Below are 19231 nucleotides of genomic sequence, written 5' to 3' on the forward strand. Positions count from 1 at the left end.
ATTAATTATTTGAAAGAAGAATATCATCAAGTCAAAGGTTTGCATTGTATCACCAATGCCGGGGCATTGAAAGGTATTATTATACAGATCTATGAAAAAATTACAGTTTAAGGAGCAGTATTTGCTGTTAAAAGAGACTGACGTAAATGCATGACTTACGCTCTTCGTGTTGAGACTGTAGGAGGAGGCCAGACTGACTTAAGAAATGTTGTTTGTGCAAGCGTACAGGTTTTTACGCCTAGTATGACTGATAACATGTGTGTGAATTGACCTGGAGACCCAAAAGTGTTTTCAACCTGGAGTTTATCTACATGCTGGAAAAGGGATTCCTCCTACAGTGCAGTTCAAAGCAAACCTTTTCCCTGATTCTCAGATCGGGTCCACTGACGTACATGAATGGTGTGATGCAATGCTGTCAGGACTGAATGTGCCAAGACATTTTTGCAACAACTGTTATGATAAAAGGAGTGTAATTTCTTCCTTTCGGCGACTAATCTCTGTTCTAAGAAGACAGGTAACACTGCTGACAAATGGGTATGCCACAAGTAATTCTGCTATAAAAAGGAAATGTAAAAATGTCTTATGATTGAAATAAATATATACATATACACTTTTGGTAAATCTCCAAATTTCTCTAGTAACATATACAGTTTTAAAACTACTAAACTGCATGGAAACATTTATAAAAAAAATTGTGTTTTTTTTTTCTAGTTTCTAAAAAAAAAAAAGGCATTTTGGCATTCAGGGATTTTGATAAATGTTATAAAAGCAAAAAGTGAGAAAATTCACCTTCATGCAAAACATCTCTGAGTGTGACTCGTTCTCTAGAGATGGCGATATCTTTGACTTTTGCCTTGGCCTCTAGCAGGGTTACACTTCGTAAATCATTCTTCTCTATCCGTAGTGAGGGGTAGCCTGAAACACACAGAACACAAAACCCTTATAAACAAAGTCAGCAATTAACCCAAACAAAAAATATTAAGGAAGATATGAATGCCAACCATAAACAACGAAACTTAAACAACTTCAAATTACTTATGAGTAACTAAGTAAACTGCCAGCTTTGCCAAAACCAAGCCTTAAACTATGGCCCTAGCACAATGTGTTTTTGAGCATAACTGATTTTATCACTCAGTTCATTTCATGCTAATTGTATTAAGTGTTTAGAGAGGTCTCGAGTGCACATTGTGTTTTGCTGCAATACAATTTTGCATGCTCAAATCTCTACCAACGACAACAAAGGGGGGGAAAAAAATAAAAAGCACTAAAAGGCAAAATATGTATATCTGTGAGAGCTGGAGCAATCTTTCTTTCCAAATGTTTAACCGTAGTGTACAAATTAATCTCATCAGATTCCTGCTATAAAGCCAACAAACTTAAACATAAAAATAGGTTTTTGCTTTTGTATATTTATTCCAAGATGATATACAACCAAATTATAATTATGATACCTAATAGATAACATTGTGGTATTTGTGGAGGGAAAAAAAACACTGATCCTTGATTGATCTGTGGTTTGTATAATAATCTTTTAATTACAATTTATTTTGCATTTATAAATATTGTTTATGCCAACACGCAAGTTCCATGGTGAAAATAAATTTATTTATACAAACACACACATCTCTCTCAAAGATTACATTTTCATTTGAAAACTCCAAGCCTCTTGGCGGACCTCTTGTGACCAGCATTTTTTTTGCTTATTAACAGACATCAAACACATCATTAAAATGCCCTCCTTGTTTCTACATTTATTGCCTATTTGATAAGCTCCATTTTCCATATTAGTTGCACTTTGCAGTTCAACAATTACAGAATTCAGTTCACCTATTGCTCTGCATATTTCATTTGCCCCCTGTCACCTTATAGGTGTCCTGACCTGTGAATAAGACTGAAAGACTGCTGGACTGAAAACAGACAAACAACTAAAAATATATACAGTGTCCCGTGACTACTGTTTAAGGACTGCAGGATGACATAAGAACTTCAATCTCAGTGTCATTGAAGTTGAGAATTATCCACTACCTAAATAATACCTGCCTTCTGGTGGTCCTTTCCAATCTTGACCAGGGTCAAAGCAGGACAGCAGTGTTTACACAGCATTAAATGGACTACAGTCTGTAACTGAAGAACTACATAGTCTACCTATATGGTAAGTGGAGTTGATAAAAAGTTCGATGAAGGTAAAATATTAGCAAGTTTTTTGATTAAACGGACAAGCAGGTAATTTTAATGTTATGGTTGACATTGTATATTATGTTACTGGCTTAGATCACTGCAATGTCATTTACATCAAAAGGGATAGGATTTTAATACAGTAATGTAGGGCTGTAGAGTTAGCAGCATTACTGCACTTGTGTTGAGTTCATCACTGCATTTGTGTGTTTCAGATTATTATTAACTTTACGTTTGAACATGCGTTACATTTAGAGATATTTTTCAGTTGGCTACACACAGAGAGAGAGAGAGAGAGAGAGAGAGACAGAGAGAACGACTTAACAACAGTGACAGTAAGTCTCTGAAGCCTACAATGTGACAATCGTCAGAGGAGGGATATCTGGTTGAAGAATGGTGGCCATTTTGTACTGGAAAGCCAGTGGTTAAAACTATACTATAGACTTTTGGTAAACAATATTTACTTCTGAACAGTGAGGACTTTTCTGAAAAAGTGAATATTAAAATGAGGAAGTGCTGCATTACACTGAACAATGGAAGTAATACTGTGGCTGCAAAAGAAAAAAAAAATGCAGCTGTAATGGCTAAATTTGCTGTGACCACAATCTGCACTTAGCAGATCACCAGTGCAATGAAGATATAAATGAGGCGTCATAAATCCATGCAGACAGTTGGTGAGGAACCTCACAGAGCTGGCAAAAGAAGAGGAAGCTGCATAAAGAACAAGAGATAAAAACGGTCCAACATTGCTTTGCTCTGTTGAGCTGTGCTACAGTTCGACTCTTGTTTTGTTAGACATTGTTTTTCCACAGCATATTATAAATGTTAATGAACAAGTTTAAATGTGAATACAGGAATATGCATTGTTTTCTTAATAACAGTATTAGAAAATACATCAGCAAATTATTGTTAATTATTATTATATCCATAAGTTTTTAAAATCCCATCAAGGGAAGATAACAATGCCATGAATAGGCAGCAGTCCAAGGTAGTTTTAAAATATGCAGCTGAACAATTTACAAAAAAACAGGGGGTAAATGGTAACAACAATAATTCCATAATTCATATTAAAGTAAAAATATTAAAGTGTTCAAAAGAGGCACTAAACTGCACCCTCAACACTTCAGACACTGCCTTTCAGTTTCATAAATCATTTCAAGAGGAGACTAATTAAAAGCCTGGAGTGAAAGGGGATGTATAAAAAAAGTAAAGAATAGCAAAGGACAACTTTTATTACTTTATTTATTATTTTAACTGTTTGAAGTATTAGGAAACATTGTGAACAATGTGGTAAAAGTGCTCAAAAAAGAAGCGGGATTAACTTACAAGATAAGGCACACAAATTGCACGCTTTCATCATTAACCAATTTCAGAGTCAATGTTTACATTCAACTGTACAGCAGGGGTTAGTGATCTGACAAAACATCAATACTTCACATGTCAGAACATCTAGGCTCAATGACTTTGTTTTCAGTTTATTTATTTAATTTTTTTCCATAGCATTCTGTCTACCATTTTATCAATCCAGATATCCATCTCTACACCACACAATACGTCCTCCTAACAAACCCTGAAGCTTGAGGGTTCCCCCAAGTGGTAAAACTTTTTTAAACAGTTTAAAAAGATTTTAAACAGTTGGCCAAACCACACAGAAGTTTACTATATACAGCAAGTCCCTGGCAAAAAATAAAAAACTAAAACATAAAAAATAAACACTGTACTCATTAACAAATTAAAATCAATATTAAACGTCTACATTTTGATTGGTGTTTGCAAGCATGACGCGCAATATTTCTCCAGTATGAGAAATATTTTTGTCTAATCAGTTTCTCTAAGTACTTTGCATTTATCTTTGCTCTCTCTTGGGAGAAAAGCAGGACTTACTTTTGCTTTCTTGGGAGGGGGCGCCGGGGTGGGGAAAGGAGGCGGCTGAGAGCGGCAGCATGGGAGCAGAGCCAGTATGAACGTCTGATGGAGGGATGGAGGCAAGGAATGGGGAGGAAAGGGTCAGGGAAAGGCAGAGAGCAGGGAGAGAGAGAAAGGCAGATACAGGATGGGTAATAATGACAGGTGGATGGTGTCTAAATTAAAAACACAACAGCAAAAGCCACTGGGGCAGGAAAAGAACAGGAGACAAACAATATAAAATAAAGTTCCTGCATTTATTATTTACGCCACTAGGGGGTGATAATATGATAAAAACACATTGGTCAGGCTTAGAGCCACATCTACATTAACTCCATGGGCATTCATGCTTCCTACAGAAGAGAGATAGCACTTAAATATTTACAAATTCCATTCTAATTATTCCTGTGCTGACTAAAAAGTAGTTCTTTCACACACTAATGACACAGCTGAATGTATCACCTTTTTTTTCTGCTTTGCTACTTACAAAAATAAAGTCTAATTTTAGCCCAATCAAGTCAATTTGAGGGAATGGGGAAACTAACCACTAAGAAAACAGTGGCTCTGCACACAGAGCTAAAATAACATTTATTGTTGGTTCTGTCCGTTTATGGCAACTTCTAACCAGGAAAACAGGGTGGAGGTCACCAAGCTAAATGAAGCTTTCTTGACTCTCTTCTCTACAAGAGTGGCAAACTATGATGCCTCTCATTAGAAATACGATAACACTTACACCTTGAACAGTGTTTAGTGTTAAACTGAACTGCACTGAAGATTTGCATACTGCCCAAACTACTCCAAAATCTATTACCCCCATGAAGAAAACTCTAACAATGTGAATTTTGTTTGCATTTGCTATTTCAGGCAGGATCTGATCCACATTTGAATAATTAATTCTTTCCTTCCTCTAAAATCTGTTACTTGTTGATATTAATTTCTTGCATCAGATTGGTATCATCTCTAGCCACAGCCCTCCTTCAAAACACACACATGCACACAATAAATATATAAACACACCCGTTGAAATCGACATGATGCCCTAAGGACACAAATGCAGAAGAGGCCACCAAGCATGAACGTTTTTCTTTTATTGCAACCTTCTGATTCCAGTTTAGCTCATTTGATCATTCGCTACCAATTATATTGTTAGGTGGAGGAATGCACGTTTGGTGAGGCATGGGCGGGAAAGCTAGCAGACAGACGTGTGACTCTGGTCCATTAAAAACACCACATGGCCTGAGACGACTCAGAGGAAGTGAGAGAGGGTCAAGGGGAGGAAACTACATGGAAGCCAGGCACTCATGACTGCTCTTAATCTTCACTGGGAGCTATTCTTATAACAAATTAAAACTATTTTTTTGTTTTGTTATGGTTTTAATGGTTATTACAATTTGCAATAGTAATTACATTTTTAGCTTATATTTTGTACATGCAGATTTTCCTGACTAAATTGTGGCTTACATTTCCATAAAAATGTAAAAATAAATAAATGAATAAGCACATAAATAAATAAATCCATGACAAAACACCTACTTTGACACAAACCCACAGCTGAGAATATGTATTTCTATGAGTTGTGAATACCAAATTAACAGCAAGTCTTCTAATTATGACCAAGCGCTGTAATAAATATGTAATAAGACTTCTAATAAGTAATACTGGTCTTTGTACATTAAATAAAGTTTATCCATCCATCCATTATCTGTAACCGCTTATCCAATTTAGGGTCTTGGGGGGTCCAGAGCCTACCTGGAATCATTGGGCGCAAGGCGGGAATACACCCTGGAGGGGACGCCAGTCCTTCACAGGGCAACACAGACACACACACATTCACACCTACGGACACTTTCGAGTCGCCAATCCACCTGCAACGTGTTTTTGGACTGTGGGAGGAAACCGGAGCACCCGGAGGAAACCCACGCGAACACAGGGAGAACACACTAACTCCTCACAGACAGTCACCCGGAGCGGGAATCGAACCCACAACCTCCAGGCCCCTGGAGCTGTGTGACTGCGACACTACCTGCTGCGCCACCGTGCCGCCCTAAATAAAGTTTATAATAAACTTTAATATCTTATTTTGAAAAAGGTGGCGTACATGTAATGGCTTTGCTTTGTGAGGCAAAATTCATTATTGACCGCATGAGGAGGTACTAAGATAACCACTGTCTCTCTACCACTCTGTAGTAAATATTTACTCAAATGTGGGACCCACACACCACCAAGCAGCAGAGACATAACCTTAACTAATCTTATGTGCTACCATCAACTGCACTTTAAAGTAATTTTAAAGAAACTGACACTGGAGTTTATTAGCACTTCAAAGTTTGTAAATTGAAGGTTCATAAGTAGAGTACTTGCTCGAAATGAAATATAACCATGGATTTGTTCAAACAAGCAATAGCTGCAACACCTAAAAGAAGGTAAAAGATGCCTGAGCATATGATCAGATTTTCACATCTTCATGATGTTGAGGAGGGTGATATCTCATGAATATTGTGAGAGCAGTGGAACGTGTGTGCTGATCTTACTGGTCACAGGTGTGGCGTTGTTAGGGGTGTCCGCTCTCAGGTACTGTGTGGTCTGGGTTGAGGGCTGGGACAGACCCTGAGAACTCCCGCTATCACTCAGACTGAAAAGACAAGTAGTAGGAAAGCTGTAATTAATGCCTGTTTATTTCTCCCATAAACAGAGCTACAGTCATACACCCCTGTCAAACTGTATATTCTGACTGTTTTATATACACCACTTACATTTACGACGTATAACAATATAGCTTCTGCAACATTTCAGCACAATTTCGACAAGTTGGTAAAAGTAAATCTTAATTTCCACTTTTGAATATGGTATTAATAAGTGGTAGTTAAAGGGAATTTTTAAAGTCAAGGAAAAATCTGTAAGACTAAGAAAAACTCTGACTGAATGACTCACACATTGGCCAGAAACGTAAAGCAAACTCCCCACACAACAGCAAAAGTCCTGTGGAATGTTTTAGCGAACAAGACTTGTGCTCATATGTTTTACTAGCATCTAAGGGCTAGAAGGAACATTTTGGTAATGTTAACTTTGTCTAATGTTACAAACGTTACTGAAAAAACAATGTTAGAACTACACTGATTTAGAAATTTCATTATTACTTTTGTTCCCATGAACATTTTGCCCAAAATTTCTCAATTTGTCAATAACTGACTGTACACTTCACATTAAGAGAACATTTTGTGACTACTGACATTTCTATAATGTCTTTTAACATTTCACTTTTCTGAAACCTTCGGATCCTGGGAAGTTACTTTAACCAGATCTGACCCACAGCCCTTCAGAAAGCTAAAGTGGTGTATAATTGTCCCAATTACATCCGTTAGCCTTGAGTTCCAGAGGTTAAATATGGAGGCCCCTAAGGAATGAGGAAAGCCTCAACCTTTTTTTTTTTTGTTTTTTTTTTTTTTGTTTTTTTTAAAGCCAATAAAACCAAATCTCTCAGTAATGTCATTTATTTCATATCTGAAGCATTAAAGGGGCTGTTTTCTGTGCCCTACATTCATGGATGGAGCTTAACAAAATAAAGTCGCTACTAAGTGAGAAGTGCAAACATGTCCTGGTTCTAAGAACGATCATTAAAAGCACTTAGGGATCAAAACTTTCTTTGTCCTGTGGCCTATGAATAAGAACCATGCAGATCTAATATAACACCCACAGAAACAAGATAAGCCTGATCTAATATACAATTCCACATCATGGAATCACATCAATTGTGCTCCACTATTGCATTAGATGACGTTCAGCACAACAAGTCTATTTGCAAAAACAGGATCTATGGTCTTAGAGGTTGTGCAGCATACTAAGCATTGACCTGAACACCTACAGTTTATTGGTTTGAAGAAGAAGCTGATTCCTATAGGGGCAGATTTCTATAGGTTTTCAGGTAAAAAATGCAGAAGCAATGTTCACATGCAAAAGGCCTGTTCTCCATTATATAAATTACCAGAATTTATTTTTAACTTGAATAAACTAAAAATGAATTAAATAAATTCCATTGTAAATACCTGTCATCTGCTTCCATTCTCTTCATGCTATGAAGGTGCAACACAGCAAGGATTATCGCTACAAGGAAAATGACAGCACAACACACTCCTACGCTGATGTAGAACACTCGTGTGGATGTTGTAGGGGCATTCACACTGTCTACTGAGGGCAAGACAAAGAACAGCGTAAAACAGAAAATATTAAGAAAATCAGACATTTAAAGTAAGGATTAAAAATATTTTGACAGATGTGTCATTTTGTAACACATTGTATAATTACAAAATTTGGCATTACATTTAATCTGCTGTCTAACTCACCCAGAGTTATTCGACCAAAGAATAATATTGATTTTTTTAAAAACATTTTTCCCAAATCTAGCTCAAGCTTCTTGGTTAGTCTCTAGCCTGTTTACAACATGTTAATAAACAGGTTGGGCTTGTTGTATTGGTTTAAACTTAAGACCCTGCTACATATGAACTCCTGAGAAACACAGTAGTATCAGATTTGGAGATGTCCCTGAGTAGTCCTTTCAGACATGAAGCGTACAGTGGGAGACTGTGTCAGACATGTTCTCGCAGTAGGAAAATGCTCCAAATACTTTAGGTGTGGCTCTGCATCTGTATAGCATGTGCAGGAGATACAATGCACATTTTGTGGGACATTAGAGGCTCTATCCACACACAAGCTGCATCAGACTTTAACTGGAGCTTTTACTAGGGCATTAAGAGAACAAAGTCCATGTAAAGTCCGGGACAAATGCTGGAGGTGTTCACACACACAGCTCCTTGGGGTAAACTCCTGAATATTTCTGGGTTACCGCGCATGTATGCAAGGGACTTTTATAAAAAAAAAAAAGCAAATTTGAAAAAACTCACAATCTGGTCTGGTCCTGTTTGGGAATGGTTGGATCTTGGGAGGGTCTGGCTGCTCAATTCCTGGATAAAATATGGTGTTATTAACAGATTGATAAATAAATAAATAATTAAATAAATAAATACTTTTTTTTTTTTTTACAATGACAACAATGCAGATGCAAAAAAAAAGATGTAAAAAAATGAATTAATTAATTAAATAAAATAATAGCCACACACCAACCAAGCATTCATACACAGAAATCATACACTATCACACTGTCAAAAGATACCATTTTTTAACTAGGTTTCCCATTAAAAAAAAAAACAAACAAAAACAAACAAACAAAAAAAAAAAGCAAATATTTTTCAACCCACAAGAGAGGAAACAAGGCCATATACAAATATTTTCTACTTAGACAGCTAATTTGGCTCATGTGCTTTAAATAAGCCAAGCATAAATTTATTGTGCATTTCCTCTAGGGAAGCATATGACAAGGAGACTGTGTAATTATCTTCAGTGTGTCAGTTTCACACTGCCTCAGGGAGTGAGCTATGCCAACTGCGCAATATTCACATCTCTCATTACAGAGGGAGATTGAGATTGTGGAGATGGGTTCAGTTAATGGAGATAATAAAGCTCACATTGGCTTGGAATTCAAGCACAATTACACGCCCACGCCCCCAACATGCACACACATACACAAAAGTGCATTAATGATATCAAAATATCTTACTTCTATAGCACATTTTCCTGCGCTTGAAGTTGAGTACTGTGAAGTTGTTTGCATGGACAGTCAGATTCAGCTGCACTGTGAGAATAGCCTCTCCATCCACTTTACCAGAACAGAAGAGATCCACTCTGAAAACTGTGTATATAAATGATTATAAGCATATATTAGCAGCTCAGCAAACACACACACAATGTTTGACTGAACTCCAAATATGCGTAAATACTACAACAATGTGTAAGTTCTATATATAAGTTAGACCACAATATTTGATACACAAAACAATGTTACCATGAACGCTATGATGTACTGTTATGACACTTTAGTCAAAAGAGTTGCAGTTTAACTAGAGGATTTTTAAACATGCAGAGCAGCTTTGAAGACCAATGTGTCCTTGTACAAATGACTATCAGTAGGGCTGCACCGATACCACTTTTTCTCCTTCTGATACCGTTATTTCATGTTCAAGTATCTGCTGATATCGAGAACCGATACCAATTCTATGTTAACTACTAGATAGGTGCCTATAAATCCAGATATTTATATTTCTATACTTACAGATTTTATTTTGTTAAAGCAGTGCTCTGTATTGCTAATAAGATATAATAAGCTTGAATGAACAACATTATTTCTTTATTAACTGCACATTAAAAATTTCTGAAATTTTGAATGAATAATTAAAAAATAATAATAATAATTTTTTATAAGTTATTTTTTAATAAAAAAAAAAATAATATTTTTTTTCCCCCCTTGAAATTGCATTTGAGACCTGTTGCAGCATATCAAACGTTTGATTTTATCGACCCATCTTTGGACGTAGTCACGTAGTATAAACTCTCCACCAACTCTAGGCTGAACGAGTCTCTTCGACAGTATTTAAGGTGGAACGTAGCCGCAACTCTGTGCTATTCTACTATCTCCAGCTCCCACTTTTGTGTAGAGACCGCACTGACTGTTTTCCCATGATCCAAAGACATTTTTTTTTTCCTTTGTGGATCTACACACATAGCAGCACAAACAACCGCAGCAAGTTGTACGTCTATTTCTCCAATTAAATGTTTTTTGCGCTCATGTAGTGTGACATTTTCCCAGTTTATAACCTGCCCCAACTTTAATTCGAGCTGCATCTAGCAGCATGCATGCGCGTCACTATCTGCTTCATGGGGCGTGCCCCAAAAAGTGCACTGTGTACTAAATGCAGGGAATAGTGAATAATGGGCCATTTCCAACATACCTATGGTATCTGTGCTCTCTGTAGCCAGTTCAATACTGTGTTTAAGTGCCAGTGTCTATGCCGATACAGATACGGTACAACACTATCAGGTTGTTTTTAAAAGTCAGAAATCACCAACACATTATGTTAATTTATTTTATTATTATTAATTAAATAATTAATTAAAAAAAATTCAAATTACAGCATTAAAGCAGATCCTATAAATGTGTGTGTTTTACCAGAGCGTGTGCGAGGGACCTCTCCCTGGGCTGAGATGTTACTCTGAGGCTGGTTCATAGCTGCAGGGTTCTCCACCTGGAACCCCAACTTGTAGTCTACCTGTATGTTGGAGTAGGGAGAGGAAATCTTCAAGGCAAGGCAAATTTATTTATAGAGCACCTTTTGGAGAAAATAACAGCAACTAATATCAGTCTTATAGTAAACTGTCAATCATCACAATCACTTAATAGTAAACAGTTATAAAATAGTGGTCTTCCCAGCTTTAAGGGGACAACAAATAACAGTCTCCTCTGACCTGAGGGGGGAATAATAACAAACCTGGGGAGATAACAGTGACCTGTGGGGATAACCCAAGGCAGAGTAGCCAAAAAAAGAAATCTAAGTGTAGAAATGAAAGGCCAAAACAGCAGAATAATCAGATCAAGAAGGGCAGATGCAGCAATCTAAAGTTATAAAAACAGACCATATAAAGGCCAGATATGACTGAGACTTGCCCCTGAGTTAAAGTTTTTTTTTTAACTGTTGCATTGAGTCCAACAAGATTCACCGTCACCAGATGGCAGCAGAGAGGTGAGACAAAAATTGAATTAATGGGAATGGTAAACACAGTCCTCTCTGGTTGTTTACATTCAGCTAAACATCTTTTAAGGTGGAATGAAAACAACACTGTAAAAACAACGTTGTTTGTACGTAGATACATTTTAACTTGCCGAAGTTTTTATTCACTGTTTGAATTATCAAAAACTCATTTGTAACTTGAGTTGTTTAATTTTGTAGCACTTTTGGTAATGCAGTTAGCCATCTCCCAGGTTTGGAGACATTTCTATCTTAAGTGATCTTAAACAGCAAAAAGCAGTCGTGAGCAATATGCTAATTTCAGTTTCTCATTTCGATTCGTTTTCTTCATTGTCTAAAAATACTCCTGATACCTCTGCCATGAGCAGAGATAAAGGCCGATTCAATAATATACTATACTGACTATCAAATGTCATTAATTGTGTACTCTGGAGGCTCTCACACTCCAGGGACATGACATATGCATCATCAAGTCCCTATGGAATTTCACACCACCATAACCCAATTTCAGTCATTTTCCCCCATGTGTACTTGCATGTCTGGTAAATAAGAAGGAAGATTCAGCACTGCTTGGATTAAAAAAAAAACAGCCCACCATCTGCTGTCACATAAAAAAAAATGGCTGATATAAAACTACTGTCACCAACCAGTCCATGTAGACGACTTGTCATCCTTTAGTCTAGGGGGAGGAGTAGAGAGGGGAAGGGCGGGGACACCAAAAAACACTTGTATAGACATGCAGGATCAGATGCACGAGTGTGAATGAATCTAGGGTTTCTTTTCAGTGATATATACTTTATTTGTCACTTCAATGCACTTGTGGTCATATAAAAAAAAAAAGTTTCAGTTTATTGGGATTTTTTTTATTTTTTTTTTTAAATACAATGCTATAATATACTGTTTGTGAGATTTGATGAGACTCAAGCTGCACTGGTGTCTTCACACTTGTGTTCATCAATATTTACACACAATTAGTCTCTGTGTTTGTACTTTAGGGAGCATGTGAAAGCTTGGATACCATTTTGCTTTTTTTAGCAGCTCAATTCATTTTTACTATCACTGCCAGAGAGTACACATCTGATTTAATCCGAAACCATCTCATATTGCAAACTAGAAAGTAGCTTCATTCTTTTAGTAGTGGGTCTTTTATAAGATGTTTTAGCCTTTAATTTTATCCGTGGCCATAAAAGATTTTAAAAGTGCTGAAACTAAATGAATTAAACATCTCTCGAGTGAAGGGTTAACACCTGAAATAGAAATATCTTATGAGTCTGTTTTACTGCAAGTTCACATCTGCTTTAGTCAACCAGCTCATTCTCATGCAGGACAGCAGTTTCATTCAGATGAAGTCTGCTGCTTTGAGCATGTCGCTTTGAACTTCTTAATGACATCAGTTCTTTTATGTCCTTGACAAGTTGAGAAGTGTATCTTAAAAGGGAACATTTCAACCAATTCATTCATTGTCTTAACTAATACTAGTTATCAAAGATGTGCCCCCCCCCTTGTCTTTATATAAACATTTTCAAGTTAGGGTTCATTTCACTCTTCTTGTTTAATTTTAATATTGGTATTAACCTCAACTATTAAATCTGAGAAATGCTGGATACAGTTAAAATAGGATTTAATCTTAATTAAATCTTAAATCTGTAGGCCCAAGTACATACTTAAAGCAAGTAAAAACAACCCCCTCAAAAAAAAGGGGCAAGTCGGCAATACAAACCTTGCTTTTGGAGTGCCAGGTGAAGTGCAGACTGTTGGTCTCACTGGGTACTGGCAGAATAAAGGAAAGAGCATAATGATTCACCACACCATCCCTCACATAGTACAGCTCAGCATCCAGTCCTGCAGAGGAGAAACACACCAAAGAGATTACAGATACTGACAAAAAAAAGTGAGGGAGACGAGAGAATGAGAAAGTGCAGGAAGTGCATCAATATAGCTCTTCATTCTCCATTTCCTTCTGGCAATCCTTTCAGTAGCACGTAAAATATGACTTCTGGCAGCCGTCAGCTCTCTGCCCATGTGAACTCTGCATTAAACCACAAAAACATCCTATGCACTCATTACTGACTAATGGATTCTGCAGATCATGGGAGTACACTGGGGGACAAAACCATGGCAACATATTATAGCAGTGCAAAACAAAATAAATAAAAAATGCATGTGTCTACAACAAAATTCAGAGAGCTTTCATGAATGCATTGTTCTCAAAAACTTGATGAGAACTGATTAAATTATAAAATGAAGGGAATGAATGTTTCCAAGTGCCTTTCTCTTTTCTGCTGCACATTCCAGAACCCAGTGTGATGGCTTATGCTTTAAAAGTATTCATCTCTAAACATTTTCCTAGTGATCCTAGGGTGCGAAGAGAAAGCTCAGCTCTAGGATGTTTATGTTTAAGGTTTTCACCCTTTCCTATCACCAAACCGGAACAGCCATTCTCGTCTGCTAGACTGGGCTCCATTTTCTAATAACTCAGGCTAAGAACACTAATCTAAACAGGGTCACAATCAGGCACATTCCTTGGGCAGATTCAACTCAAAAAGCCACTCGCCCAGCCTGCATCACACACCTGTGTCCTGAGGCCTGTATTTATACCCATTAGCAGCCAGAGTGGGAGTGCTGATGGATGTGTGGCTGAGGTTTCAAGCAGCAGTCTGATTCCCACAAAACTGAGGCACAGGAACATGCAAAGTTGATTGACAGCTGAAATCTCCAGCCATGCCCTGGGTTCAACACTATCAAGCCTGGGAGACTCTGGCTCAGTCTAGCGAAGCCAGCCCATCAGCCTCCTAGGAGCCTGCTTTAAAGCAGAGGGGGAGGGGTAGCTAGCATAAGATATCAACAAGTACATCAAAGAAACAGCTTCAGTAGTTCCTAATGTTTTTCACACTGTCTTTGGACAAAAATCTGTTTGGACAGATTTAAAAGACTCAAGTTTAAAGGTTGTTCTTCCAATTCTCCCTGAATTTCTACATCATAGTTAAATTATTACTATGTAAGGCATTCTGAAAAGATTTATAATAATATTCAACATATTGAAACCTAATAAAGAATTGTTCACAATATCACTGGTGGGGTATGTTTAAATGATACCTTACAGAAAGTTATTACATTAGATAGGTATAAATAAGATTGTTGTACAAATGTTTTTATCCTACTTAAAAGGCCACACATCATAAACCGGTACCCACATTTTAAGATTTACCACGATTTCTCAGTAACATAACCCTATTAAGGTCCACTAGTTTCAAATAGAATTTGCTCTGAACATCTACATTTGTGTTGCATATATCATAATAACTCACTCCCATGACCATAAGTTAGAAATCTATCCATTAAAACTTCATAACCAAGCTTAAAGATCTTCTTTTAAACCTGTCACAGTCCCAACAAAGTAAGAGTTCTCAGAGTCCCTATCACTCTCCCTTAGGCTGTGTGAGCTTTTCTGGCCAAATAGAACCACTAAGAATGGGCCGGCAGTCACACAGAGGTAGCCTGCTGAGCCTGGACAGTGCTGGTTAGACCAAACTGATGAAGCAGATCTGATGTGAAAGGACGTTCCTTGATTCCAGATCTAATCAGCTGTATGAACGCTGCAGGACAAACCCTGCCACAGCACAGGAGCCCTCCACATCATGGACGATAAGTCTAGACAGTCGACCTGGCCAGCTTCAGTCTGACTATAAACACAGCAGGGAAAAAAAAATTTGCTCAGCTGTAGGGGAGCAATGAGGCGTGAGGAATACCAGGCACACAGCCGCAGATTTGAGCCTAGTGTAATTACCTTGCTCAGGCTCTGATCCGTGTGACTTCTCTGGCCTTGCTTTTGTCCAACCTGCCTCGGTACCACTTAAAACCAGAATGCCGGGAAGCGTGAGAGAAAGGGAGGGAGAGGGGACGATTGGGTCTGTGGGTGGAAGTTGCGTTCAGGAGTTTAATCAACCCCTTCTTACTCTGAATCTCATGGCTTTGTAGACTTTAAACAGCTCCAAACCCAAAAAAAAAAAAAAAAGGTGTGAACTGCAAGCTGACATTAGTCCAATTGTCTATGAGGGATGGACTAAGGTGTAGGGATATCCTGATCCAGACTTAAAGAATAGAATCATAGCCTGTCGTGGCATTTTCTTTAACTGTGAGGAAATATTTTAATATGGAGAACAAAACCTGTCCAACAGCAATTCAAAGATATATTGTGATTATAGCCTACTATTCATTAAGTGTTCTAATTTTATTGCTGCAATTATGCACTAAGCATTTTCTTAATGCACTGCAGAGGTATTCAGTCAATCATATGTCAAGCATATATACTGGATTGACTTTAAAAGCTGTAATCTACCTGAAATGTGCACCGTTATCTAGGAAAACACGTACTGGATCATGACTCCAAATTGGAAAAAATTCAGCATTAAAACACTGATCAAGATTGGAGACCAAAAAATAAATAAATAAAAACTACTTGCCTTTATCTAAATACAACATACCTACTAAAGGAGTGGGGTCAACAGGGCTTGACCCTGTATTTTTATGGATCACAGAAACCTACTGGTCAAAACATTAAAACATACGCAGAAACACGTTACAAATTAACTAAAGAAGAAAAAAAAAACTGGTAGTGGCTTAACAAGAGTTTATTATAACACCTTTGCAGGCGCTTTATACTCCAATGGTTATCTGTGGGGAAACTTTTTTTTTGCTTCATACTACGAGTAACAACAAGTCACTTTCAAAGAAGCTGCGGTGAACCACAATCTTAAAAAAAAAAAATCATTTGCTTGTGGTTTCCGCTTGCTCTGACACCAGCCCTTAACTAAGCACTGCCATGAGGGGGTGCCCTGTCTTTTTATATGGCTTAAAAATCCCTTTCATGCTTGAATCACTTCCACTGTTCTGAAAAAGCAGACAGGCCAAAGAGAAAACAAGCCCAGCCAAAGAAAAAAATTCCACAAGGCTTTTATCTTGGTGGTTCTTGCTCAGAAAAGCCCTGCAGTTCCCCGAGTCACATATCTCTCTAGCTTATCTTCAACTTGACTGGGCGAAAGCCTAGCTGGGTGGGACAGAAGAGATGGCTTTATAAAAGCCATGCCGGAGCAGTACAGGGTGATGCTAAGCCCAAGTTTGAGTTCAGGAAAGAAGCTAAACAAACTATAGAAATCTTTGTCTGTGCTAATACTACAAAGATGCAGAGTGTAGATAGTTCTTGAGCTGAGGTTTTACTTTACTATTGACCTGGGTATCAATGTGGCCTGTGCATGTCAAATATGCAAAATAGTGCAAGAAAGCTAACATGTTTACTATGAAATCACAATATTGGTGAATAATGGTCTTTCTGCATAGTTATAATTATGAAGAGCATTCAATATTTTTAATAAAAAGTGCAATAATTAGGTCTTCCTAATTTCTTTCTATTCATACTTTTTAGCCACCTGCAGGCAATACAAGTTGAAATAACAAAAGAGGGGGAACAAATAAATTCCTGCTAAGCTTGAGATCATATAGATGTAGTTGGAAAGCCAGAACAAAAATATGGGCCAGGTAAAGGTGCCTGCAAAGGTAATACAAAGGCTTTCCTGTACTCAGAGCCTGGTTCATCCTCCATTCCTGAGAGAACAGCACACAAACAATCTCACTGGAGATGGCCCAGAGACAAAGCCAGAGAAACAGAGGGCTATTTTACAATCTAAAAGGTGAGAACTTTACAAGAGACCTAGGTAGCATAGCACACATGCCTGTTCTAAGTCACATTTATTTGAGAGACTAAGACATTGTGAGTGTTTACACCAATCAACCTTAAGATTATAACCACCTCCTTGTTTCCACACTCACTGTCCACTCGCTTTGTTCCGGCATCGCTGTGGTTGAATTCAGCAATGGAGCTATAGATAAAAGTGTGTAAAACGTCGCCAAGCAATGAGCCGTTCTTCTGAGCTTGTAAACAGCTGAGAAATCTAGACAACGTGCCTCGTGTTGCACTGAACACAGTCCAAGAAACACACAGAGTGAGTTATAATGCCTTATTTGAGGCTCCCCGGCATTTCTAAAGATTCTGAAGCTTGTTACACCCACAAACAATGTCAAGGTTCCTGCTGAAGATCTACTACTTTAACCTCCTAACTTTTGTGCCAAAAGCAGACTTGTTATTGGTTCTTTTGCATCAGTTAAATGTCTTTTCCTGCAGTTGTAGGCAGTTCTTGAACACGTTAAGTGATAAAAGGTACCAGAATCTCCCTGGAGTCTGGCAGTGGTGCAAGACTACTCTGTTAGAAACAACTTCCTCATAGGTCCACCTTATAGATATCAAGTTAGAGTCAGTAGCTCAGACAGATTATGTTAGTCATCCTGTAGTTCTTTGTTGGTGGACACAGTTGGTTTATTTTTGGTTGGTGGACTATTCAGTCCAGCTGTGACACCGAGGGTTTTAAAAACTCTAGCAGAAATGATACCAATGAAAAACATACTATTACCACACATCAGTGTCATTGCAGCATTGATAATAACAAATCACACCTGTCATGTAGTCCTGGGAAGGTCCTGAACACTGAAGAACAGGATGAAGGGGGGCAAACAATGTATACAGAACAACAAGTGGATTACACTCTGTTATTGCAGAAATCCAAGTTGCTCTTGTATGATCAGTAGAGTTGAGAGAATAAACAAAGTGTAGAAATAAAGAGGCAGTTATAATGTTACAGCTTATCTGTGTATATGATTGCTTGTGAGTGGGCCTAGTGACATTTGTTCATTTCTCCCAAAATGCATTCCCCTCTTTCAAGTGCTCTCTGGGTGTATTACTAAAATTCAGTGGTGGCTTGAAAGATTTGTTTCCCTGATACTCAAAGGAAAAGGAAATGAGCAGGTTTGCTACCTTTAGACATCTGGGCTGCTCGAATACCAATGACTAACACGTTCATGTTTTTCATTAAAAACAAAAGGACTGGACATTGGATAGACATCAGTGGAATAATGAGATCAGCTAATGAAACATGTATGGGCAGTAGAAAAATCCTGCATGAATGAAATGTCAATAAACAAAGTATTACTATAGATCACAAATGGTACTGTGTATAAAAAGAAATTAAATGCTTTTATGGTACATATTAAATTACTCAAATTAAGAAAAGGTATGCTTGTAACCAACAACATTTTATTGCAGGACACACCCTGCCCCAGCTCTAGTGTTAATATTTGGTGCAACATTAGTGCAGTGTTAGTGAGTCAATGCCACATGACACATTTACCAAAAAGGTGTCACAAGGGGTTTTAGAAAACTACGACAGAAAAAAAAAAAAAACACTTTGGGATCCCTAAAAAAACATGGCTAATAAAGCTAAGATCAAATTCCCAAATAATGCTAAAATGGTTCTCCAAAAACACAGCATAAATTAATAATATACTAATACATTAAACATCTACTACACACCCCCCCCCCCCCCAAAAAAAATATTGAAATGTTACACAACCTAAAACTTTTGCATTTCCAGAGAAATGCCTCCTATTTTAGATTTCTAACTATAGAT

At 37.6% G+C, this 19231-nt stretch overlaps 1 protein-coding gene across 4 annotated transcripts in view; it reads right to left on the bottom strand.

The window, feature by feature from the left end:
- The window catches only part of ryk (receptor like tyrosine kinase), a 66415-nt gene that overhangs the window by 20934 nt on the left and 26250 nt on the right, over positions 1 to 19231 (bottom strand). For 2 of the 4 annotated variants that reach the window (XM_066665542.1, XM_066665539.1), the window contains exons 2-9: positions 13435 to 13556; positions 11138 to 11237; positions 9692 to 9823; positions 8979 to 9038; positions 8124 to 8265; positions 6612 to 6712; positions 4060 to 4143; positions 790 to 915 (exon numbers count right to left, since the gene is read on the bottom strand). In XM_066665542.1, the coding sequence (XP_066521639.1) occupies positions 790 to 915; positions 4060 to 4143; positions 6612 to 6712; positions 8124 to 8265; positions 8979 to 9038; positions 9692 to 9823; positions 11138 to 11195 (703 nt within the window). In that variant the 5' untranslated portion in view covers positions 11196 to 11237; positions 13435 to 13556. The remainder of the gene's footprint in view (positions 1 to 789; positions 916 to 4059; positions 4144 to 6611; positions 6713 to 8123; positions 8266 to 8978; positions 9039 to 9691; positions 9824 to 11137; positions 11238 to 13434; positions 13557 to 19231) is intronic. The other 2 variants (XM_066665540.1, XM_066665541.1) reach the window with 2 other exon arrangements.

Source organism: Hoplias malabaricus, chromosome 3 (assembly GCF_029633855.1).
Source record: "Hoplias malabaricus isolate fHopMal1 chromosome 3, fHopMal1.hap1, whole genome shotgun sequence".
In the NCBI taxonomy this organism is placed as follows: Eukaryota; Metazoa; Chordata; class Actinopteri; order Characiformes; family Erythrinidae; genus Hoplias; species Hoplias malabaricus.